The sequence below is a fragment of the Panthera tigris genome, chromosome A2 (assembly GCF_018350195.1).
Source record: "Panthera tigris isolate Pti1 chromosome A2, P.tigris_Pti1_mat1.1, whole genome shotgun sequence".
In the NCBI taxonomy this organism is placed as follows: Eukaryota; Metazoa; Chordata; class Mammalia; order Carnivora; family Felidae; genus Panthera; species Panthera tigris.
Genome location: NC_056661.1, coordinates 20,154,406 through 20,180,481, shown reverse-complemented (window position 1 = coordinate 20,180,481; position 26,076 = coordinate 20,154,406). Strand labels below are relative to the sequence as shown.

At 40.1% G+C, this 26,076-nt stretch overlaps 1 protein-coding gene across 14 annotated transcripts in view; it reads left to right on the top strand.

The window, feature by feature from the left end:
• DCAF1 (DDB1 and CUL4 associated factor 1) overlaps positions 1-26,076 on the top strand; it is an 89,542-nt gene that overhangs the window by 59,297 nt on the left and 4,169 nt on the right. For 7 of the 14 annotated variants that reach the window (XR_006214804.1, XR_006214803.1, XR_006214802.1 and 4 more), the window contains 7 exons: positions 304-537; positions 1,422-1,515; positions 2,041-2,145; positions 2,354-2,427; positions 2,961-3,062; positions 17,439-17,447; positions 22,750-23,002. Coding sequence is in view for 9 of the 14 variants with exons in the window: in XM_007081982.3 (XP_007082044.1) it covers positions 304-537; positions 1,422-1,515; positions 2,041-2,145; positions 2,354-2,427; positions 2,961-3,062; positions 17,439-17,447; positions 22,750-23,002 (871 nt within the window). In the remaining 5 variants the exon portion in view is untranslated. Of the gene's footprint in view, positions 1-303; positions 538-1,421; positions 1,516-2,040; positions 2,146-2,353; positions 2,428-2,960; positions 3,063-17,438; positions 17,448-22,749; positions 23,003-26,076 lie in introns of those variants that run through there. The other 7 variants (XR_006214806.1, XR_006214805.1, XM_042979039.1 and 4 more) reach the window with 5 other exon arrangements.

Below are 26,076 nucleotides of genomic sequence, written 5' to 3'. Positions count from 1 at the left end.
TAGAAACATTTTCTGTTTCTTGAAAGGGAGGGGTAGAAGAGGGTTTTCTTATCCTTATTGCCATCTCTCTTTTCATTTTCTTGTGGGAAAGAGACTTTTCAAACCTTGAATGGGAACCAAAGCACTTAAACATTGCTTGGATGGGTGTACTCTTCGTACTTTCCAGGTATTCTACAGTATTAGGGCTTTTGTGATTTTGTTGGGATTTGGAAAGCATGGAGAGATATTTTACACAGCTTCTCTTCGAATTGTTAGTGGATGGATTGGTCTGATTTTTCTCTTCCCACCCCTTCTTCTCTAAAGATTTATGATATTCAGACTGGCAACAAGCTGTTGACTCTGTTTAACCCAGATCTTGCCAACAACTACAAGAGGAACTGTGCCACCTTTAATCCTACAGATGATCTTGTCTTAAATGATGGCGTCCTCTGGGATGTCCGCTCTGCACAAGCCATCCACAAGTTTGACAAGTTCAACATGAACATCAGTGGCGTTTTCCATCCAAATGGGCTGGAGGTCATCATTAATACTGAGATTGTATCCTTTACACCCATGTCTTATTTTCCATTTGTTATCTAGTTTGTGACGCAGAAATAATTTATCTTTCCACCCACACCCTGTTAAAGTATCCACACAGGTAATAATTTGGTGCCTCTCTTTTGATTTGAAGTGTTAGTTAATCTCCAATGGTTGGTAATTACCAGTGAACTTTCATTAGCATGTTTTTTTTTTGTATTGAGAAGAGTGACCACCAGATTCTTACCTTGTACTTCTCCACATATTAAGTTGACTTTTATATCTTCAGAAGGATTTTACTTTTGCACTGCAGAAGTCACAAGTGTAAAGTGAATTGATGCTGTTGAGATGAAGGGAGCTCGTGTAGTTTTCATGTATATGAGGATACCATAGGAGATTTTCAAGGGTGTTACTTGATAATAAGCATTCTATATGCTTTTGTTTACTTTGAAAGCATTTTTACTTTACCTTTATTTATTTATTTACTTTTTAAATTTTTTCATGTTTATATATATATATATATATATATATATTTTTTTTTTTTTTTTTTTTTTTTTTTTTTTTTTTTTGAGAGTGAGAGACAGAGCGTGAGTAGGGGAGGGGCAGAGGAGAGGGAGACCCAGAATCTGAGGCAGGCTCCATGCCCTGAGTTGTCAGCACAGAACCTGATGCAGGGCTCGAACTCATGAACTGCAAGATCGTGACCTGAGCTGAAGTTGGATGCTTAACCAACTGAGCCTCCTAGGTTCCTCTTTACTTTACCTTTAAAGCATTACCTTTAAAGCATTCCCTTTAAAGCATTCATATCTCAACAGGAGAGGAAAAAAGAGATTTTGGAATTTCTCCTATGAGTTTACATAAGAAATTTTGTATAAAATAGTTTTCCTTGACCCCTTCCCTCCCAGTGGGATCTTCGCACTTTCCATCTTTTACACACAGTTCCTGCTCTGGATCAGTGTCGTGTTGTGTTCAACCACACGGGGACAGTGATGTATGGAGGTAATAAACTTTTTACTTCTCTACATTATTCTTTTTCTCCCTTCTCTCCCCTCTCATTAATTTGATACTTTTGGTTTGGAAATATCTCTCAAATATGAATTGGAAAGCATTTGAGGGTTGTAACCTAAAAGATAAAATGATAGCACAAATGGTGACAAAGTTTATTGATGAAAATAGTGTTGATTTAGGGTGAAGATAACAAGTACATCTTGTACAGAAAGAAATTTCATGCATTAATTTCCCATCTGTATCCTTATGAACTTGTTGCATTTGTGCTTTTATGATGTTGCTGGCCTTTAGTTATAACACTTGTTGGGAGCTAGATGAAAGGTTGAGGATACTGTTCGGGGGTATGCTAGTAGGATACGTTGAAAGGGACTAATTAGATAGAATGAATTTACTACAAAGAAACTCACTGAAGTCTTGATTGTCCGTTAATATTTTCTGCACTTGTGAATAGGGGATGTTTCTGATTTCTAAAAGTATTTTGCTCCTTGGCCCCCTTTCCCCCTTCCTCCCAATTAGCTATGTTGCAGGCAGATGATGAGGATGACTTAATGGAAGAGAGGATGAAAAGCCCTTTTGGATCATCCTTCCGAACATTTAATGCAACTGACTACAAACCTATAGGTAAGCTTGAAGGGGCAGACATTGTTCGTTTTGTCATGTTTTGGTTTTCCATATTTAAGATCATCCTTTTCTGTAATTCTTCATTGAAAAGCCAAGAGGTTATGGAACTATTTAGGAGCAATCACCTTGAAATTCCTTTAGAGGAAAAGCTGGTTTTAAGGTCAGAGCAATAGTCCAATCCTGAGTCTTGACACATTTTGTTTTCCAGCAACCATTGATGTGAAACGGAACATCTTTGACCTGTGTACAGACACCAAAGACTGCTATCTTGCTGTCATTGAGGTAAAGGGAGCTAGCAGAAACCCTGCTGTTTTGTTTTGATCTTTAGGATCATTTTCAAGTTATACTACAGGCATTTTGTCTGATCTAAGATGTGTTCTAAAGTTGATGCATTTCCAAAGGTAGATTATTGATAACCTACTTGCTTGATGGAGAGATCTACATTGTAAGAGAAATAATAAGAAAATTCCAGTATAAAACATCATGGACAGTCCCATCGTCTAATATCTTGGAGTCACTGTGATCCCTTTCTGAGAGGAGTCTGGATCTCTTGACAGAGCAAGACAGGTTCATTCTGAGGATGGTGGTCTCTCTTTTGCTTAATATTCCTTGCCCTGCCAAAGCCTTCTTATCCTGTTTTCTTTCCCTTTCTGTGGCCTGGGTATAACATTTTCAGAGTTAGTTCAAGAATTTTGGGTATCAGAAACTTTGATAGTTACAGGGTCAAGGTGCATGGGTGCCAGTTATAACTGAGATGTAGATGTGAGCCTTCTGAAAACTAACTGCTCTTCGTGGATTGGGTGTTTTATTTTCAGAACCAAGGCAGCATGGATGCTCTGAACATGGACACAGTATGCAGGCTATATGAAGTGGGCAGGCAACGTTTGGCAGAGGATGAGGATGAAGAGGAGGACCAGGTCAGTGGTCTTTGAGATTTCTTGTTGCTGTACTTTATAGAGGTTATGGTCTTCTGGTTTTTGCTGTAAGGATTTTTTTAATATCAGCTTTTGTTACCTGTTGGCATATTCTGCAGGCCTGTTGTCACTAAAATCACTAACTAAAACTTTGAAGAAAGTAGATTTTTGTTATTATAAAACTTTAACCCCAGTTCCTGACAGTTCTGTGAGTTCCGTTTATAGATTAATTTGGATGTTAGCAATCTCTGATACTGTTTTAGAGATTTCTTTGAACTCACTTTCAGGAGTAGTGCCTTGTGTGGCTTTAGGATGAGCAGCCCCCATATTCCCAATGTCAATACAAAACAGAAAAATCAATCTGCTGAGATGGGTCACAGAAATGGCTTAAGCTTTATAAAGTTGTGGTTTGCATTTTCTCAGTTTTATAGCATAGTCTTTTTTCACAGTAATGGATTGGAGCTTATAAGTAGAGAGAAGATTTTGATGCTTTTAGAAATTAAGCATTTATAAAATGTGGGTAGGTAGTATGTCTCACAGAATCTTAGTTTGCTTTTTTTCATAGGGGATTTTAAGTTACGGTCATATTATGCTGGGTGTTTGCCTATGTGGTGTGTCTGTATCAGTTGTGAAGAGTTTCTTAAACTTCTGACTTCTAGCAGATCTTTCCTGTCAAGTGGGCTCACACTACATTCTCTATTCATAAAGCTCCTATAAACATCAATGTGCAGGCTTTTGTATTTGGGTAAACACTAAGGAGTTCAGTTGGTAGATTGTATGGGAAGAGTATGTTTAATTTCATCAGAAACTGACAAACCCTCTAGCAAAGGAGCTATACCATTTTGCATTTTCATCATCAGCAAATGAGAATTCTTATTGCTCCACATCCTCACCAGCATTTGGTGTTGTCAGTATTTCAGATTTTGGCCATTTTAATAGGTATGTAGTAGTATATATCACTATTTAATTAATTAAAAAATTAGTAGATGTTCCTTTAGTTGAACAACCTCTACACACAATCAAAATATGTGGTTTGATTTTTTTGAGTAGAAAGGAATCAAGATCTTGAAGTTTTATGAGCCTGCTACAAATGTTTTCTGAAAATTATTTAACTGAACCTCCTGACACCCTTACTGATGCCTGGTACCAGACCAAAAGGAAGGAGACTTTCTCCACAGTCTGTTTTGGGCCCCTTCCCCACTTTAGGGAGTTCCTTCTTTTTCCTTTTTTAATCTTTATTTACTTATTTTGAGAACGAGTAAGTACGAGCGGGGGTGGGGCAGAGAGAGAGGGAGAGAGAATCCCAAGCAGGATCCACACTGTCAGCACAGAGCCTGATGACCCAGGGCTCCATCCAATCCTATGAGCTGGCAGGTCATGACCTGACCCGAAATCAAGAGTTGGATGCTTAACTTACTGAGCCACCCAGGCACACCTCAGGGAGATTCTAAGTGGAAGGCTTTCTCATTGTTATTTTAATTTGCATTTTCCTGATGAGTTATGATGTGAAGCATCATTTCCATATTTGCCATTTGTAGATCTTCTTTGGTGAGGTGTCAGAGTCATTGGCCTATTTTTAAATTGGGTTTCTTGTGTTTTTATTGAGTTGTAAGAGTTTTTTTTTTAATGGTTTGGCTAATAGTCCTTTATCTGATAGGTCATTTGCAAATATTTCCTCTTAGTTTATAGCTTGTTGTCTCATTCTCTTGACACTGTCACAGAGCAGAAGTTTTTGTGTTAATATAAGTCCACCTTATCAATTATTTCTTTTGTGAATTGTGACTTTGAGGTTGCATCTAAAAAGTTATCTTTAAATTCAAGGTCATGTAGATTTTCTCCTGTTATTTTCTAGGAGTTTTATAGGTAGTTGTGCATTTCACATTTGGGTCTGTGATTCTTTTTGAGTTAATTTTTGTAAAGAGTGTAAGACCTGTGTTTAGATGAATTTTTTTGCTTCTAGACGCCCAGTTTAAATACCCGTTGTATTGCCTGTGCTCCTTTGTCCAAGATCAGTTGACTTTCTTTATGTGGATCTATTTCTGGGCTCTCTACTGTGTTCCACTGATCTATTTGTTTGTATTTTTTGTCCAATACTATACTGTCTTGATTACTGTTACTTTATAGTAAGTTTTGAAGTTGTGTTGTGCCAGTCCTCCAACTCTGTTCACCTTCAATATTGTGTTGACTATTCTGGATTGTTTGCTTCTCTGTATAAACTTTTGAATCCATTTGTTGGTATCTACAACATAACTTGCTGAGATTTTGAAGGGAGTGCATTGAGTTTATATGTATAAATCAGGTTAGGAAGATCTGACATCTTGACAGTATTGCGTCTTCCTATCCATGAACATGGACTGTCTTCATTTATTTAATTCTTTGATTTCTTTCGTCAGAGTTACGTAGTTTTCCTCATACAGATATTGTACATATTTTGTTAGGTTTACCTAATACCTGATGGATTACCTAAGTATTTCATTTTGAGAGGTGGGGCTAATATAAGTGATATTGTGTTTTTAATTTTAGTTTCCATTTGTTCATTGCTGGTGTACAGGAAAACTGTTATATAGGAAAGACTGAATTAACCTTGTATCCTGCAACCCTGCTATAATTGTTTAATCCAGTTTTAATTGTCATTTCTTTGGGATTTTCTGCAAAGACAATCATATTATCTGCAAACAAAGTTTTATTTCTGTAAAATGTACCCTTTTATTTCCTGTTGTCTTATAAGTAGGACTTTTAGTATGATTTTGAAAATCAGTGATCTTGATCCTGATCTTAGCAGGAAAGTTTTGAATTTTTCATCATAAAGTATGGTGTTAGCTGTTTGTTTTTTTGATTTTTTTAAAGTTTATTTATTTATTTTGAGAGAGAGCAAGCACAGGCGGGGAGGGGCAGAGAAAGAGGGAGAGACAGAGCCCCCAGCAGGCTCCGTGCCATCAGCACAGAGGCTGACGTGTGGCTCAAACTCATGAACTATGAGATCATGACCTGATCCGAGATCAAGAGTTGGACGCTTAACTGACAGTGCCACCCAGGCGCCAAGCTGTGTTTTTTTTTTTTATAGATGTTCTTTATCTAGTTGAAGAAGTTACCCTCCGTTCCCATCTTACTCAAGAGTTTTTAGTTACGGGTGTTGGGTTTTGTTAGTCTTTTTCTGAATCTGTTGATAAAATCTTATTTCTTTAGCCTATTGAAGTAGTGAATTACATTAATTAGATTTTAAAATGTGAACCAGCCTTGCATAGCTGTAGTACGTCCTATTTGGTTGTGCTTTTATAATTCTTTGTATATAGTGTCTGATATGATTTGCTAATATTGTGTTGAGGATTTTTATGTCTGTGGTCATGAGACATGTTGGACTGTAGTTTTAATTTCTTGTGCAGTAGTACCCCTTCCCCCCCTCTGTACTTTTGCTTTCCGTGGTTTCACTTTCCGTGGTTTCAGATACCTGAAGTCAACTCCAGTCTGGAAACAGATGGTCCTTATTTATTTATTTATTAATTATATTAACATTTATTATTATTATTTTTAATTTTTTTTTAACGTTTATTTATTTTTGAGACAGAGAGAGACAGAGCATGAACGGGGGAGGGGCAGAGAGAGAGGGAGACACAGAATCGGAAGCAGGCTCCAGGCTCCCAGCCATCAGCCCAGAGCCCAACGCGGGGCTCGAACTCACGGACCGCGAGATTGGGACCTGAGTCGAAGTCGGACGCTTAACCGACTGAGCCACCCAGGCACCCCATTAACATTTATTTTAATGTTTATTTATTTTTGAGAGAGACAGAGACAGAATGCAAGTGGGTTAGGGGCAGAGAGAGAGGGAGACACAGACTCCAAAGCAGGCTTTAGGCTCCGAGCTGTCAGCACAGAGCCCAACGCGGGGCTTGAACTCACAAGCTGTGAGATCATGACCTGAGCCGAAGTCAGACGCTCAACTGACTGAGCCACCCAGGCGCCCCATATTTAAAATTTTTTTAATGTTTGTTTATTTTAGAGAGAGACAGCACAAGTGGGAAAAGGCAGAGAGAGGGAGACGCAGAATCTGAAGCAGGCTCCAGGCTCTGAGCTGTCAGCACAGTGGGGCTCCAACCCACAAGCTGTGAGATCATGACCTGAGCCAAAGTTGTACGCTCAACCGACTGAGCCACACAGGCACCCCATTTTTTTTTAATTAAAAAAAATTAAAAAAAATTTTTTTTTAATTATTTTTTTAATGTTTATTCATTTTTGAGACAGAGAGAGGCAGAGCATGAGCAGAGGAGGGGAGGGGAGAGAGAGAGACAGAGACACAGAATCCGAAGCAGGCTCCAGGCTCTGAGCTGTCAGCGCAGAGCCCGATGCGGGGCTCGAACTCACGAGCTGTGAGATTGTGACCTGAGCTGAAGTCGGACGCCCAACCGACGGAGCCACCCAGGCACCCCCCCAAAAAAATTTTTTTTTAATGTTTATTTTTGAGAGAGAGTGACAGAGTGTGAGTGGGGGAGGGGCAGAGAGAGAGAGAGAGGAAGATGCAGGATCTGAAGCAGGCTCCAGGCTCTGAACTGTTAGCACAGAACCCAAAATGGTGCTTGAACCCACAAACCGAGAGATCATGACCTGAGCCGAACTCGGACGCTTAACCGACTGAGCCACCCAGGTGCCCCCAGATGGTCTTCTTTCTGATGTATGGTCAGAAGGTCAGTAGTAGCCTACATCACAGTGCCTATGTCATTCACCTCACTTCATCTTATTACATAGGCTTTTTATCATCTCATATCACCACAAGAAGGGTGAGTACAGTACAATAAGATTTTGAGAAAGACCATATTCACAAAAGTTATTGTTAATCTCTTACTGTGCCTAATAAATTAAATTTTATCATAGGCGTACATGTATAGGAAAAAATACAGGGTTTGGTGCTATCCTCAGTTTCAGGCATCCACTGTGGGTTGGGGGGAGTGGTCTTAGAACCCATCCCTGTTGGATAAGGGGGACTACTGTAATGTCCTTGGTGTTGCTGTTAGTGTAATGCTGGCTTCATATAATGAGTCAGGAAGAATTTTATCTGCTTCTGTCTTCTAGAAGAGATATTAAAAAAATTGATGTAATTTTTTATGTTTAGTAGAAGTCAGCAGCAAACCCATGTGGGCCTGGTGCTTTCTGTTTTGGAAGGTTATTAATTATTGAATCAGTCTCTTTAATAGCTAAAGGCCTATTGAGATTGTCACGTTCTTGTGTGCATTTTGGCAAATGGTGTTGTCTTTCAAGGAATTGGTCTATTTCATCTAGGTTATCAAATTTGTGGGCATAGAGTTGTTCATAGAATTTTTAAAATACTTATTTATTTTAGTAATCTTTTTTTTTTTTTATTTATTTATTTTTTTCAACGTTTTTTATTTATTTTTGGGACAGAGAGAGACAGAGCATGAACGGGGGAGGGGCAGAGAGAGAGGGAGACACAGAATCGGAAACAGGCTCCAGGCTCCGAGCCATCAGCCCAGAGCCTGACGCGGGGCTCGAACTCACGGACCGCGAGATCGTGACCTGGCTGAAGTCGGACGCTTAACCGACTGCGCCACCCAGGCGCCCCTATTTTAGTAATCTTTATACCTAATGTGGGGCTCAAACTTATGACCCTGAGATCAGAAGTCACATGCTTCTCCAACTGAGCCAGCCAGGTGTCCTGTTTATAGAATTTATCCTTTAAATGTCCATGGGATCTGTAATGATGTCTCCTCTTTCATTTCTGATATTAGTAATTTGTGCCCTCTTTTTTTCTTAGCCTGCTAGAGACTTATCAATTATCAATCTTTTTATTTTATTTCTTGAGGGAGAAAGTGAGTATGAGCAGGGGATGGGCAGAGAGAGAGGGAGAGAGAACCTCAAGCAGTCTCCGCGGTGTCAGCTTGGATCTTGTTATGGGACTCTATCTCATGAACCATGAGATCATGGCCAGAGCAGAAATAAAGAGTTGGACGCTTAACCAACTGAGGACACCCCTATTATATCTTTTTAAAGAGCAAGATTTTGATTGCATTGATTTTCTCTATTAATTTCCTGTTTCCAATTTCATTGATTTCTACTTTAATTTCTATTCCTACTTTTCTTCTGCTTACTTTGGATTTGATTTGCTCTTTTTTTTTTTTTTTAAGTTTATATATTTATTTTGCGAGAGAGAGAGTGTGTGAGCAGGGGAGAGGCAGAGAGAGGGGGAGAGAGAATCCCAAGCAGGCTCTGCTGTCAGTGCAGACCCCTACATGGGGGCTCGATCTCATGAACTGTGACATCATGACCTGAGCTGCAGTCAAGAGCCAGACACCCAACCAACTAAGCCACCCAAGAGTTTCTTGATTTGCTCTTCTATTTCTAGTTTCCTAAGGTGGAAACTTAGCTGATTGATTTTAGGTCTGCCTTTTTAATAATTTGCATTCAGTGCTCTAAATTTCCCTCTATGCACTGCTTTCACTGTACCCCACAAAATTTTATGTGAGTTTTCATTTTCATTTAGTTCAAAGTATTTTCTGAGATTTCTTCTTTGAATCTTGCTATTTAGAAGTGTGTTGTTTAATCTCCAATGTTTTGGGGCACCTGGGTGCTCAGTCAGTTAAGCATCGGACTTTGGCTCAGGTCATGATCTCACGGTCCATGGGTTTGAGCCTTGCGTCAGGCTTTGTGCTGACAGCTCAGAGTCTGGAGACTGCTTTGGATTCTGTCTCCCTCTCTTTCTGTCCCTACCCTGCTCATGCTCTCTCTCTCTCTCTCTCTCTCAAAAGTAAATAAACATTAAAAAAAAATTAATCTCTAAGTATTTTGGGGTTTTCTAGCTATATTTCTGTTATTGATTTTTAGTTTAATGCCATTGTGGTCTGAGAGCAAACATTATTATGATTTCTATTTTAAATTTGTTAAGGTGTGCTTTATGGCCCAGAATGTCATCTATCTTGGTGAATGTTTCATGTGAGCTTAAGAATGTGTATTCAGTTGTTGGACAAAGTAGTCTGTAGATGTCCATTATACTCAGTTTATTGATGGTATTGATCACTTCAACTGTGTCCTTACTGGTTTTCTGCCTGATGTATTTTTCCATTTCTGATAAAGGGGTATTGAAGTCTCCATTACAATAAGTAGATTCATTATTTTCTCCTTGCAGTTCTGTCAGTTTTGCCTCGTGTATTTTGATGTTCTGTTAGGCACACATGTATTAAGGATTATTATGTTTTCTTGGAGAATTGACCCCTTTATCATCACATAATGCCTTTCTTTATCACTAATAACTTTCCTTGGTCTGAAGTGTGCTTTGTCTAAAAGTAATACAGTTACCCTAGTTTTTTTAAATTCATGTTAGCATGGTATATCTTTTTCCCACCATTTATTTTTAATCTATATGTGTCTTTATATTTAAAGTGGGTTTCTAGGGGACAATATGTAGCTGGGTTTTGTTTCTTGGTCCACATCAATAATGTCTTTTAATTGATGCATTTGGAATGAGATTCTAAGTGATTATTGATATAGTTGGCTTTGTATCTACTGTATTTCTTGCTGATTTCTATGTGTTGCCCTTGTTTTTTTCTTCCTGTTTCTGTCTGCTACTCTTTTTCTGCTTTTTGTGGTTTTAATGGAGCATTTTTCTAGGATTCCACTCCTTTGTTAGCCTATTAGTTATATTTATTTATTTAATTTTACTTTTTTTAGTAGTTGCCCTAGAGGTTGCAATATATACATTTACAAGTAATCCAAGTCCACTTTCAAATGATACTCTCTCTCTTTACAGGTAGTACAAGCACCTTATGGTAGAATAATCCTAGTTCCCATGTATTTCTCATATCTTATTGCTGTCCTTCATTTATATATAAGCATATGTACATATATACATAATAATACATAATCACACAAGTTATTGGTGTTGTTTGGACAAACTATTATTTTGAACAAAGATCAATTAAGAATGAGAAAATAAGGGACACCTGGGTGGCTCAGTCGGTTGAGCATCTGACTTTGGCTCAGGTCATGATCTCATTGTTCATGGCTTTGAGCCCTGCATTGGGCTCTGTGCTGACAGCTCAGGGCCTGGAGCCTGCTTTGTCTTCTGTGTCTCCCTCACTCTCTGCCCCTCTCCCGCTTGTGCTCTGTCTCTGTCTCTGTCTCTCTCTCAAAAATAAATAAACATTAAAAAAAAAAAAGAATAAGAGAAATAAAATGTTTAGTCTACCTTCATTTGTTCCTTCTCCTGTGCTTTTCTTCCTTTATATAGATTGGAGTTTCTGACCTTGATGATTATCCTTCTCTCTGAAGAATTTAACATTTCTTGCTAGACAGGTCTACTGGCAACAAATTCCCTCAGGTTTTGTATTGTTTTGTCTGAATAAGTCTTTATTTCTCCACTTTTGAAGGATACTTTCACAGGACAGGGCTATGGAATTCTAGGTTAGTGGTTTTTGTCTCTCAGCATTTTAAGTATTTCACTTCCCTCTCTCTTGCTTGTATGATTTCTGAGGAGATGTGAGATACAATTTTTATCTGTTTTCCTCTACAGGTAAGATGTTTTTTCCCCTTTGGCTTCTTTAAGGATTTTTTTTTTTTTTAATCTTTGTTTTTCTGTAATTTGAAAATGATGTGCCTAGGTATAGGTTTTTTGGGGGCATTTATCTTGCTCAGTTTTCTTAGAGCTTCCTGGATCTGTGGTGTGGTGTCTGACATTAATTTTGGCAAAATTTTCAGTCATCATTGCTTCAAATATTTCTTTTGTTCCTTTTTTTCTTTTCCTTCTAGAATTCCCATTGTGTATGTTATTCCTTTTGTACTCATCCCTCAGTTCTTGGATATTTTGTTCTGTGTTTTTCAGTCTTTGTTCCTCTGCTTTTCTGTTTTGGTGGTATCTATTGAGATATCCTCAAGCTCAGAGATTTTTTACTTAGCTGTGTAGTCTACTAATAAAGCCCATCAAAGCCATTCTTCATTGCTACCACAGTGTCTCTGATTGATAGCATTTCTTTTTGGTTCTTTCTTTGAATTTCCCTGCCCTGCTCCCATTGTCTATCTGTTCTTGCATGCTGTCCAGTTTATCCATTAGAGAGCCCCCTTAGCATCTTAATCATGGTTGTTTTATATTCTTATTCTTACAACCCCTGCCATATCTAAGTTTGGTTCTGATGCTTGTTCTGTCTCTTCAAACTGTGTTTTTTTTCCTTTTTAGTATGTCTTATAATTTTTTTCTTGATACCTGGATATCATGTGCTGGGTAAAAAGAACTGCTGTAAATTGGTCTTTGGTAATGTGGTAGCAAGGTGTGGGGCCAGGGAAGTGTTTTACAGTTTTTTTTTTTTTTTTTTTTTTTTACATTTATTTATTTTTGAGAGACAGAGACACAGCATAAGTGGGGGAGGGGCAGAGAGAGAGGGAGACACAGAATCGGAAGCAGACTCCAGGCCCTGAGCTGCCAGCACAGAGCCCGACGTGGGGCTCGAACCCACAAGCCGTGAGATCATGACCTGAGCTGAAGTCGGATGCTCAACCGACTGAGCCACCCAGGCTCCCTGAAGTGTTTTACAGTTCTATAAGTAGGTCTCAGTGTTTCAGTGAATCTATACTTGTGTACTGTGAACTTCACACATTTCTCAGTCTTTTCTATCCCCTTTGGGAGGGATCAGAGGGCTAGAGTGGCTGAAGTTGGATATTTCCCTTCCCCCAGGTCAGTTAGGCTCTGATAATGTCCCAGCAGGTTAGGCTTTGGTTAAATAGTTTCTCCTGAGGGGAGGTCTTGTTAAGAAGAAGAGAATGCTCTGATGTATTTCAAAATGGTCCCCCTCCACCTCCTGTGGGAGGCCCAAGGGGATTTTTCTCTGATATTCACAGTGAGAACCTGGTCAACCTCTGGGAGGTGAAACTCACAAAAGTGTGGGGGCCCTGATGACTCCGTCCCCCTGGAGTTTTTATCTCTCACATTTATCCTTAGAATTGTGTCTAGCAATTTGTCAGTTACAGTTCAGGTTTCCCTGCCTTGGCATTGGTTCCTGTGAAGGTTTATCCTTTTGGGTTTATGCTCTGACAAGTTCTATTCTCTGTATTTTCTTGTTGGTGTCTCCAATTCTGGGGACAGTGGTGCCTCTCTGACCCCACCTCTGTCGAATTTAAGAGGAGTTGTTGATTTTTCAGTTTATCAAGCTTTTTACGTGTTAGGATTGGTGACTTTAAGCTTCTTATATGCCACACTGGAAACCAGAAGCAGTACCATAGTTTTTTGAATGCCATATTTATTAAAACGGATCGTTAGGCTCTGGAGTTGAAACCACTTCAACTCTTCTGGAGTTGAAACCAATGCAGCTAGGGATCCCTAGTGGGGAAGGAGATTTCCGTTAATGCTTTCCAGCTGCATGGCTTGGAGGGTCCTCAGTGATTTCCTTGGTCATGGGTAAGAGGAGCCTGCAGTGTTTAAAGCTCACGTGAGTTCTGAGATATGGGTAAAAGGGAGAGGTCTTCAGAAGGATACTTCAGAACTTTGATTTATTTGTGACATGGCCTTCATGTTTTCTAAGTGGTGTTAGAGCCTCCAAATGTTACATGGTTGCCTTAGGTTGGTTTCTTTCTTTCTTTTTTTAAAAATTTTATTTTTTTAAATTTACATCCAAATTAGTTAGTATATAGTGCAACAATGATTTCAGGAGTAGATTCCTTAATGCCCCTTACCCATTTAGCCCATCCCCCTCCCACAACCCTTCCAGTAATCCCCTGTTTGTTCTCCATATTTAAGAGTCTTTTATGTTTTGTCCCCCTTCCTGTTTTTATATTATTTTGGTTTCCCTTCCCTTATGTTCATCTGTTTTGTCTCTTAAAGTGCTCATATGAGTGAAGTCATATACTTGTCTTTTGCTGACTAATTTCGCTTACCATAATACCCTCCAGTTCCATCCACATAGTTGCAAATGGCAAGATTTCATTCTTTTTGATTGCCGAGTAATACTCCATTGTGTGAGTGTGTGTGTGTGTGTGTGTGTACACTCACACACACACACACACACACACACACACACACAACATCTTTTTTATCCATTCATCCATTGATGGACATGTGGGCTCTTTCCATACTTTGGCTATTGTTGATCATGCTGCTCTGAACATTGGGATGTATGTGTCCCTTCGAAACAGCACACCTGTATCCCTTGGATAAATATCTAGTAGTGCAATTGCTGGGTCATAGGGTAGTTCTATTTTTAATTTTTTGAGGAACCTCCATACTGTTTTCCAGAGTGGCTGCACCAGCTTGCATTCCCACCAACAATGCAAAAGAGATCCTCTTTCTCTGCATCCTCGCCAACATCTGTTGCCTGAGTTGCTAATGTTAGCCATTCTGACAGGTATCAGGTAGTATCTCATTGTGGTTTTGATTTGTATTTCCCTGATGATGAGTGATGTTGAACATTTTTTCATGTGTCAGTCGGCCACCTGGATGTCTTCTTTGGAGAAGTGTCTATTCATGTCTTGTGCCCATTTCTTCACTGGATTATTTGTTATTTGGGTGTTTAGTTTGATAAGTCCTTTATAGATTTTGGTTACTAACCCTTTATCTGATCTGTCCTTTGCAAATATCTTCTCCCATTCTGTCGGTTGCTTTTTAGTTTTGCTGATTGTTTCCTTCGTTGTGCAGAAGCTTTTTATTTTGATGAGGTCCCAGTAGTTCATTTACGCTTTTGTTTCCCTTGCCTCCGGAGACGTCTTGAGTAAGAAGTTGCTGCAGGCAAGATCAAAGAGGTTTTTGCCCGCTTTCTCCTCGAGAATTTTGATGGTTTCCTGTCTTACATTTAGGTCTTTCATCTGTTTTGAGTTTATTTTTGTGTATGGTGTAAGAAAGTGGTCAAGGTTCATTCTTCTGCATGTCGCTGTCCAGTTTTCCCAACACCACTTGCTGAAGAGACTGTCTTTATTCCACTGGATATTCTTTCCTGCTCTGTCAAAGATTAGTTGGCTGTATGTTTGTGGGTCCATTTCTGGGTTCTCTATTCTGTTCCACTGATCTGAGTGTCTGTTCTTGTACCAGTACCATATTGTCTTGATGATTAGAGCTTTGTAGTATGGCTTGAAGTCCGGGATTGTGATGCCTCCTGCTTTGGTTTTCTTTTTCAAGATTGCTTTGGCTATTTGGGGTCTTTTCTGGTTCCATACAAATTTTAGGATTGTTCTAGCTCTGTGAAGAATGCTGGTGTTATTTTGATAGGGATTGCATTGAATATGTAGATTGCTTTGGGTAATATTGACACTTTAACAATATTTGTTTTTCCTATCCAGGAGCATGGAATCTTTTTCCATTTTTTTGTGTCTTCTTCAATTTCTTTCATAAGCTTTCTATAGTTTTCAGTGTATAGACTTTTCTCCTCTTTGGTTAGATTTATTCCTAGGTATTTTATGGTTTTTGGTGCAGTTGTAAATGGGATCGATTCCTTGATTTCTTTCTGTTGCTTCATTGTTGGTGAGCCTTAGGTTGGTTTCTTCATAGAGTCTGTTCTTTTATTCTCATGGCCTGTTGTTACCTTAGACATCCCACTCCCTTAATGCATCATACTCTTTTCCACTTTACCTGTCATGAAACAAGATGTACTTTATCCTTGAATAGATAAAGAAGATGATGTTTTTGAGCTATTTGTCAGTACATTACAGTGGTAAAGGTGGCTGCAGACCATCTTATCACTACCAGATATCAGTTGTATCTCAAGCTTTTCGGATGTTACATGTTGTCCTGTAAACCTAAACCAAAAACTGGGCTTATTTGAAGTTACTTATCAACACCATTATTTCTACCCTCCCACATCCTTGCAGTTTATGAGGGAGTGGCAATAATAATCTTACTTGGTGACTGTCACCTGTGTCCAGTCCATGTGGCACCCATTATCTTTGAAGGAGAAGGTCAAGAAAAGAGAAGCTAGCATTGCCCTAGACATCTTTGGGTCTGGAGAGTTGCTGTTCCCTCTGTTGGCCTCATTGCTCTCCAGACACGAAGTGATAAGAGGGGAATTTTTCATGGCTAGCTGTGAACAACTTAAGAGAAAGGACTTACTGATTTTTTTCCTGTGCTTCTATTTAACTTTCCTTTTGAGAGGTTAAGGGAAAAAGAGATTAGAAAAGGGGTAGGTAGGGTAGTTGTTAGGACTTCTGATACTCAGATGCAGGAAGGATCAAATAGAGGCTTTCTTGTCATGGAAAACCAAGGTTGAGAGGGGCAGACTCAAGGGGGTCCTAACGAGTGGCCCTAAGGCCCAGTCTGTGGAAAAACCTAAAAGCCTTTAGCTGGGAGGAGACTAGGTGTCTGCAGGCAATGTAGGTGAGTTAGCATTTCTTCTGTATTTCAAGGCTTGTTTCATTACATATTGACACCACTGTCCTTAAGGATTGTCTGGTGCATTTCATATTTAAAGGACCTTATTAGAGAACTGGTTTTATTCTTAAGTCATTGGCATTTTGGTTTTTATTTAGAGATGTTTTAGTGGGATAGACCATATCTCTTCAAGCAGTTCCCCTTGTAACCTGAATTCTGTTGATTCACATGTCCTCCTGGAATCTTGCAGTAGTGTTTTTACTGTATTTACCAGCCATCAGATTTCTGTCTTTCCTCTGTCAGCTTGATTTTATTTTTAACTATTTTTCCTTTGTGTACTTCACCTAATTTTAAAACTAGAGAATTAATTTTCTTACAAGTCATTTGCCATTCAAAGTTTGTCCTAGTCTAGATATTTGCTCTTAGGTCTTCTCAGATTTCCCAGGTCTGACTTATATGGCTCAGGGATGCTGGCACCTGTGACTGACATCTTTGAATTTGCCTTTTCATTTTAGCAAAATAAAATCAGAGGTATGAATGGTCAGCTGCCACCTGATAAAATGGTCCAGCATAAAGTACCTGTTTAAATAGTTATTTATTTAAAAAGCTTTATTGAGATATAGTTTACATACCATAAAAATGGTTGTCTTTTACCCTTATGTTTAAATAAGTTTGGAGATTAACAAGAAGAGATGAATGGAATCAATATATTGTTGAATGAAAACATATATGATGTGTTTGACATCCATAATATTTGGTTCCTAAGGTTGCTAGTCCTCTAGCCTTCAGGCATTAGATGAAAGCACAGACAAGTCAGTCATTTGTGAAAGCTCATATTATCCATTGGAATTTTGGTGTCTGTGTCATTTTTAAAAAAAAACAATTCAGTCAACTTTGATGTTGGCTTTTAGGATACTTATAAAACCAAAGATTAGTTAATTGATAATTGTCCCTAGAATTTGAAAAGGCAATACATTTCAACTAATTATAGTTAACCTTAAATTAAAAAGGAATAATGCTCTCTTTTCTCCACTCTATTTTGGAATCTGGGACACACTGTGTGCTGTGCTTCCTGTGTGTTCTGCACTGCCTAGAAGCAGATGGTAAGAGTCTTTACTGATTACACACCTGCAATAAGCCTGGTCAGTGATTCCTGAAAGGCCTTTTTCTCTCCCCCTAAATTTTTAAAATGTACATGAATTAGATTCTGCTCATGAGGAGAGAAAAACACAAGTATTTATGACTCTGAAATAAACCTTTTATTTTAATGATTGTTAACACTAGGAACAAGTGTCCAAAGGAGGAGCAGGAGCTTAACTTTTATAAAAATATGACACATTAGAATGTCAACAGAGTAGGCTTAGGTTTTAATTACATTTTATAAAGCTATCCTGGTTATGTATGTATGTATTTGATTTTTAAATGTTTAAGAGAGTGAGCAGAGGAGGGACTGAGAGAGAAACAGAATCCCAAGCAGATTACACGCTGTCAGTGAAGAGCCTGATGGGGCTCAAACTCACGAAGTGTGAGATCATGACCTGAGCTGAAATCAAGAATCAGGCCTTTAACTAACTGAGCCACCCAGGTACCCCAAACTATCCTAGTTTTTAGGTGAACTGTTTTTATTTTTTTTAATTATTATTTTTTTTTCAGTTTATTTATTTATGAGAGAGAGAATGTGGGTGAGGTAGGGGCAGAGAGAAAGATGAGAGAGAATCACAAACAGGCTCTACACTGTTAGCACAGAGCCCGATGTGGGGCTTGAACTCATGAATCATTGAGATCATGACCTGAGCCGAAGCCAAGAGTTGGATGTTTAACCGACTGAGCCGAGGCGCCCCTAGATTAACTATTCTTATTATTAATATTAAAAAATTTTTTTTTTTAACATTTACTCATTTTTGAGAGTGAGAGAGACAGAGCATGAGTGGGGGAGGGGCAGAGAGAGTGGGAGCCACAGAATCTGAAGCAGACTCCAGGCTCTGAGCTGTGAGCACAGAGCCCAATGCGAGGCTACAACTGACGGACCATGAGATCATGACCTGAGCTGAAGTTGGACGCTTAACCAATTGAGCCACCCTGGTGCCCCAAGATGAACTATTCTTAAAGTATGACCAGAGGTTTGGTTTTCTAAGAGGTTGGTAAAAGCTATTTCTCTTGAAAAAGAGACATGTATTCAAGAAGAATTTTGAATGGTCTAGACACAAATGCTGCACTAATTTAAAAAATCACATTAAGTCCTAGAGTATAAGACAGTTGGATGTAGCAGAGAAGGTCATTGGAATACCTGGAATCACTTTTTTGATTCTGTCATTAGGAGTCTGTGGATAGGGTATATTATTACAAAAAAGTAGAACTTTAGAACTAGAAGGTGTTTTAGAGGACATCTTGTGCAGTGCTTCATTGGGGGTGCACTTCACAATTCCTGGGGAACCTTTCCAAAATCCACTTGTGTGAGCTTTATTCATAAAGGTTAGTTCTGTCAGCCTGGAATATGTATTTTGGAAAACTTTTTCCCAGGTGATTCTGAGAATCATTATCTGAATAGGAGTCACTGACTAAATTAAATTAAATCACCTCTTTAATAAGAAATTGAGATTCACAGAAGTTGGCATTAGAAAAATGTTCAGTAAATAGTGCTTCTGTTGTAATTCTGGAACATGGACGTGTTTATGGAGCTCCTGGGGTTTTGGATCTGGGATGGGATAACCATAGAGAGCTGGAGAGACCAGAGATGGGCAGCAGGAGGGAGAATGTGGTTGGTGAGTGTAAGGAGAGTGGGTAGGAGGGAGTCCTGGGGACCTGAGATTTGTGGGAAACACTATAGTTAACTGGATGTGAAGCCATAGGAGTGGGAGAAGTGAAAGATGTATGAGATTTTTCACCTGCTAACTGGGAGAAGTATGGAAAAGGTACTAGGTTTAGAGATGCTTTGAATTCAGTTTTAGAATTAAGAGATTTTAAACTTCTGTGGTACGAATGGGTAGAGCTGTCTGAGAGTTCAAGATTTAGGAATTAGGAAATATAAAGACAGAAATAAAAGTTGTAGGAACCTGTGTGCCTAGGAAATCTGCAAGAGACCTGGTACAGATGAACCCAGTGCAGAGGCCAGGATTAGTGTCAGTCACTATAGAGAAGCCCCACCATTGACCATTCAGGCCTTCCTTTTTCTTGTAATAGGAAATAGGTTTCCGTCCTTATAATAGGAAAAACAAACTATTGTTGAACACTTCATATATGCCAGGCACTTTCCAAAGAGATTATTATGCGTACATGCAGACATGTTTTTCTCCCCCTTAAATCCTAGCAACAGCTCTGTGAAGCAGAGTAAATCATCCCAAAGTCAGGTATTGTATCAGTCGACTAATGATTGAGCAGGTGGCAGTGGGTCCAGAGACCTAGAATAGGGTTTAGGTGGAAGTAATGTGGAGCCTATGTGGATTGAGAAGTAGTTCGGTTTGTGCAAGCTTACCCTCTTCAGAGAAGGTGAGAAGCCAGTGAGAGAAGTGTGAGGGAAGTTTAGGTGTGTGGGGTGGGAAGTGAGTGACTGTGGTAACGAGATCCAGAGAGGACCGCTGTGTGGAGCATGAGTGGAAGGCTGGCTTCCACTGAAGGAGAGGGGCTTATGTTACCAACCAGGTACTTAAAACCAGCAGAGAATATTCCTAAAATTATTTCCTGGACTTTCTATTGAGTTCAGCCACAGAATTAGATTCTACAGTATTTTGGACAGATCTTGTGAGCTGCTGTTTCATGATTCGGGTTTCAGATTTAAAATTTAGAAAGTGAGTTTATGGCTATATCCATGTGTAACAACATATATTAAACCGGCGTTGGTCATTAATCATAGAGTATAAATGATGAAGTGATGGGTTTTACTTGAGATGCAGATACAGCTCCCCTTCCTACTCCTTGCCCTTTCATGGTCCTCCTATAAGACCTCATGGCCTTCTGGGGTGAATATATATAAACTATTTCTTCTACTTCAAGATTAAATAAGGGTTGGATTTTTAGTCTTTTGGAGGAATTTGGAATGTTATATATGGTTCAGAGCTCACACTCTGAGTGAGTTATTTTCTAGGATTGCTTTTGATTTAGGAGGTTTTTCGCAGTTCTCTTGGATCAGCTAGGCTTTGATGTCTTTAGAAATGAAAGAGAATGGCCTTCTGAAATTTGCTGGCTAACAGATACCTGTTTGAACAGTGTGACCTTTTACATAACCACTCAACAGTAGACCTTTAAAAGTTATGGGACATTGAACATTTATGTAAATTGCCTAGGTTTACATAACATGTAATTGGCAAAGTCAGGATTCTAACCCAGGCGTGTTTGATCCCAAAGCCTGGGCATTTTTGCCTGTCCCATAGTCTTTATTTTTTTTTTTTTTAATTTTTTTTTTTCAACATTTATTTATTTTTGAGACAGAGAGAGAGCATGAACGGGGGAGGGTCAGAGAGAGGGAGACACAGAATCTGAAACAGGCTCCAGGCTCCGAGCTGTCAGCACAGAGCCCGACGCGGGGCTCGAACTCATGGACCGCAAGATCATGACCTGAGCCGAAGTCGGCCGCTTAACTGACTGAGCCACCCAGGCGCCCCTTGTCCCATAGTCTTTAAATAATGCCGAACATGCATATCAGTAACTATTAATTTTAGAATCAAAAATAAAAAATTATGCCGTCTTAAATTTTATATATTGTCCCACAGAGGCTTAAGAAACACAGGGCTTTGGATATTCTCTTCTTTAATGTACTTGTTTTTAACTGTGGTACTTTATTAATGGATTAAACTAATTTTGGTCAAGGCCATGAAAATATGCCTGGAAAAAAGAGGCAAGAGTTGTAATTTGGTAAGCACTTTGGATTATTTCCCTGAATTTTGAGCCTTCTGCCTTCTCCCAGTATTTGTATGAGCTCATGTGTTTGTAGGGGCTGAGGAGCTTGTCTGTGTCCCAGTTTGTCATTACTGCCTCCAAGTACTCTCAGCATTTTTTCAGTGGATGAATGCTTACTTAGCCATCCTTGTGGAGGTGATACGTGGCCAAGGCTGTGGGAACACTGTTATCAGGCTGTCGTGTGCTTTCACACACAATTGCATACAAACTCTGGTCTAGACCATATACACGTTTGTACAGGCCTTAGGATTACTGGGTATTTAAAGGGATTAGTTTTTCCCATATAGCTGCCAGAAATTGTTGAAAAGTCCAAGTCACTGGGTCAAACAGTATGTCAAAATGTCTCTAAAGGATGGTTCCAAAATTATCAAAAGTCCGTAAAGCAGGGCTACTCTGCTGAATGTGAGTGAGCCTAATTTACATTATAGTTGATGAACTCTAGTGGCCAAATGAGCACAGAATTTTTGGTTTTTAAGTGATTGCCATGTAGCAGCACTTTTAAAAATGTGTTCTACATATTTTTTTCTGTGCATGTTGGGCTTGTTCTTTCTTGGCTTTCATTAGGGCAATGTATTAAGTGAATTTTATATTTTATTGCAGGAATTAGAAGAAGCGCTTTGCTACTGGCAAGGTTGACAGTTGGTGTTTGAGCAGAAGGATAAGTGAATGTTGGTTACATTTACTTGGGAACACCTGTCATCCTTATCAAAGCAGAGGTGTCTTGGTTTCCTTTCAAGCAGGAGAGGACACAATTTGAATTCTAGTGCAAAGTTGAACTCTGGCAGATGCCAGAATGTATCCTTTACAAAGCTCAGGGTACCCAGAACCAAGTATTTTGTTAGTTTTCTGGTAGTTTTCCTGCCTTGGAAAGCTCTCTTAAGAATGTGGAAGGAAGGATGGTTTCTCTAACATACTTTTTGTGTATTTTTGTGTGTGTGGCTTATAACCGAAAATGTGGGTATCTGTTCTGTATTGTAAAAGTCAGTTTTGTTGGACAATTAGATGATCACATCTTTGGTTATAAGAGCAAGGGCAAGAACTTGAAGGGCTTAGGAGCTGACTCAGCAGCTGTGTTCTTTCTCTGTCTTGTTAAAGCATTGCTTTTTAGATTCTAGTAGAAGCTTTTGTTCCAGTGCCCCAACTGATTTTACTTGGTTTGGTTGACGCAAGAGAGAGAGAAGTGCCTCCTGGGTTTTGTTATTAGTTATTTAGGAACCTAGAATGCTGCTGGCAAAGACCTCTGTGAGGTGAGTTGTGTGCTTTCTTGGGTAAGGGCTGTGTGACTAGTAATGCCTTTGTGGAGTGACCAGTAATCCTTATCTGAGAGGTGCTTTGAGAATCTTGGGGAACATGTCTGGCCTGTCTCAGTCTTCATTAGATTACCTAGATTACCACTCTCTCTCCTGACAGTTTCCTCCCCTGTCCTTTGAGAAGGAGGGAAAGATTCCCCATGTGGCCCACATGCGCTTAGGCCTCTGTGTTTTCTTAATGGACCTCATGCTCTCTTACCAGGAAGAGGAAGAACAGGAGGAAGAAGATGACGATGAAGATGATGACGACACTGATGATCTAGATGAGCTTGACACTGACCAGTTGCTGGAGGCGGAGTTGGAGGAGGATGACAACAACGAGAACGCAGGGGAGGATGGGGACAATGACTTTTCTCCCTCTGACGAGGAGCTAGCGAACCTTCTAGAGGAGGGAGAGGATGGGGAGGACGAGGACTCTGATGCGGACGAGGAAGTGGAACTGATCCTGGGGGACAGTAAGTGTAGGGCTGACCCTGAAGCTGAATCTTGGTACCCAGGGAGAGGTCCCTTCCCTGCGCCCTCCCAGCCAGCAAGCCACACCAGGATTCTGTGCCCCATAACTATAGATTCACCACTCTGGCACCTTGAGGAAAAGCGATTTCGCATCTCCAATCCTCTGCTTTCACCAGGCTGTGTAACTAAAAGGCTGTTATCTCATCTGTAAAACAGAGGTTGGCAAACTTTTTCTTAAAGGCTGGACAGTTAAATATTTTATGCTTTGTGGGCCATATGGTGTCTCTTGCAGCTCTTCAGCTCTGCTGTTGTAGTGTAAAAGCAGCCAGACACAAGACATAATTTAATGATTGTGGCTCTGATTCAGAAGTAAAAGTTTATTTACAAACATGCATGGTGGGCTTGGTTTGGCCGGTGGGCCACATAGTCTGTCGATTTCTGCTTTAGAGGATTAGCCTTAGAATGTAGTTCTTCCTGAGGGGCAGAGCCGGAGTCAGCAGCTGCTTATGGGGGTGCTGTGCCTCCTTCTTTTTAAAGTTAAGAAGTAAAAGCTCTCTTGTGTTGGAATCTTTTCCTGTGCTTTTGCCTAAGCCTTCTTAGAGGCTAGGCAACAAATGTTTCTTTTTGGCTTCTATTTTGCCCACTCATCCCCTGCTCTGCCCCCGGCTCAAAGTTATCAAGAACAACCTCTAATTTTCCTACTAATTTCTCTTTAGGACAAGTTTCTGAAGTTGACCCCTGACTATGCTAATGAATCCCAAATAAACCAGCTGTTAGTTCTAAGAGTTTGCTGGCTCTGCAATTATACTCTACCCATTTCAAGAGGACATATCTGGCTGCCTGTTGACAGTGACGTACTTGCTGTGGTCCTGGTTCTTCCTTGTGCTACCCTGGCTGACTGGGGAGCAGTCTCTCTGATACCCAGCCATATTCATGTAGCTAACCTGGCCAGCATTCTCACAACTATGGCAGGTATTATGCCTAATATGGTGGCTACTAACCAAATGCAGCCATTAAAATTTTAATTAAATTAAAAATTCATTTCCTCATTCATGTCCACAATTGAAGTACTTGGCAGCCACATGTGGTTACCATTTCGAACAGCACAGATGCAGAACATTTACATGAAATTCATTTACAGGAAATACTGTGTGCTGGCCTAGGCCCAACTTATGCCAAGCGTCTTCATAGTAGTTGCTTGGTTTTTATAATCATTGGTGTTTGGTGGTAGGAGGAACGTGTGTGTGTGTAAGCAGAGGGTGGTTGTGGTATATATTTAAACATATGTATAAAAGATTCTATTCCACAGTGACCCAAATCCAATTTCTTTGGGATAAATCTTACATGTGCTTCTAGCCTTCAAGATGGAAGGCAGTTGGCTTAGGGGAGACTTTGTTACAGAAATCCTCTTGCTGAAGTTGTATTTTGAGGAGGCTCTGTGGGGGTTGGGAGGGAATGCCTTCTCTATCTGCTCGTCTGCTCTTTACCAGCTTCCATTTTTCTATATTGGAGGTTGAGGTGATTCAGTGGAGGAGGACTTGCCTTGTCCCTAGCCATGGTCAGAGAGCCAGGTAAGAGGGACTAAGGGTCATGGACACATGACAGTATTGATGGGAGTAAAAGGACAATTTTTAGTGAACTTTTTGTCATCTGTGAATAGTGCCACATGGGCTACAAGTTGTGTTTCCTTCAATTACAAGTAACAGGCCAGGAGTGCAGCTGGCAGCGGTGCTCCTGACATGAGATGGTCACTCATTTTTTTATTCTTGAATATAAAGCCACTAAATTTGTTTTTGGCCTGTAAAATTACTGCCTCCTTTATTAACTCTTTAGGAAATTCCTTCAGGCCCAAGAGGTAATCTGGAGAACCTTAATTCTTCTAGCAATGAGAATATTACTTTATTTTGGTGGGAATATTTATGATGTGAATATGCTGTAATAGTTGACAACTTGAGGACATTTCAGCTTGGGCTCCAGAGCTGAAGTGGTGATATGGAGGCAGCATGGATATAGCATGTACTGCATTGCTGTCTGTTTTGTAGAGAACAACCCCCTACCCCCGGCCCCTTCCCGGAGTTTACAGCAGAGCAGAGGGAGCATTCTCTGTACCCTTGGTATGCTGATATTTTGTGTCACACTACTCAGATTAGCTCTTAACCGTTCTGAGCTCATGTAGTAGCCCTTTTAGGATGTGATGAAAGTCATTGAGACTATTGAAAACCGCAGCCCTGTGCCACCCCATAACTTTGCTAGGCCCAGGTCCTATAGAGAGCCAGTGATCAGTTTCACATGCAGAGCCCCAGCCTTAGGAAGAGAAAACACCTTGACGCTGAAGTCTTGTGTGTTTCTCTGTTGCAGTCAGTTCTGCTTTCCCCAAAAGCTTGTGTGTTGTAGAGGCAGCAGGTTAAACACTGCAGGGACTGATTTTTTACATCTAGACTGCCTTTGCCTCAGAGGGCGTTTTAGAAGGAGAGGTCCTGACCAGAGTCTGGGGTTGGGGCTCTTCAACAGTTGAGGGTGAGAAGAGGCTAAGGAAGCTAGAGAAAGATGTCCTGTCACCTGACCACCAAGAATGGAGTCTGCGCCCAGGCCCTGAAGCTTCTCTCAGACCCTGTGCCTGATTTGCTTAAAGATTGTGTCTCAGTCCTTGTGCAGCTGCATTTTTACTCCTTAGATGTGAGGCACAGTTGTTAAGCTCTTAGCAGCTGCACAGCTGACGGTCAGGTGTCAGGCAGGCGGTCTGGCATTGTTGGATCATACATCACAGGAGCACTAGGGGACTCCCTGGAGGTCTGCCACGGCTGGGACACGGTGCTGTGCTTGGCTGTGGAGAGCAGGCCCTACCTTTTTCTGTTGGCGCTTCCTCCTGGAGTTCTTGCAGCAGGGAAGCTGACAAGGCCGTTTGGTTCAGCTCAGATGTTAGTTCTCTGATCTTCCTGCCCTGACATCCCTGCTCCTCACCAGTAGTTGGGTCGTGCTTGTGCCCTTGTAGGCCCAGAAGCACTGACTTTTCCAGTTACCTCTCGTTTACATTCAGGGCTTTCTTGTATCACAGCCGTCTGTTTGCTGGTTTCAC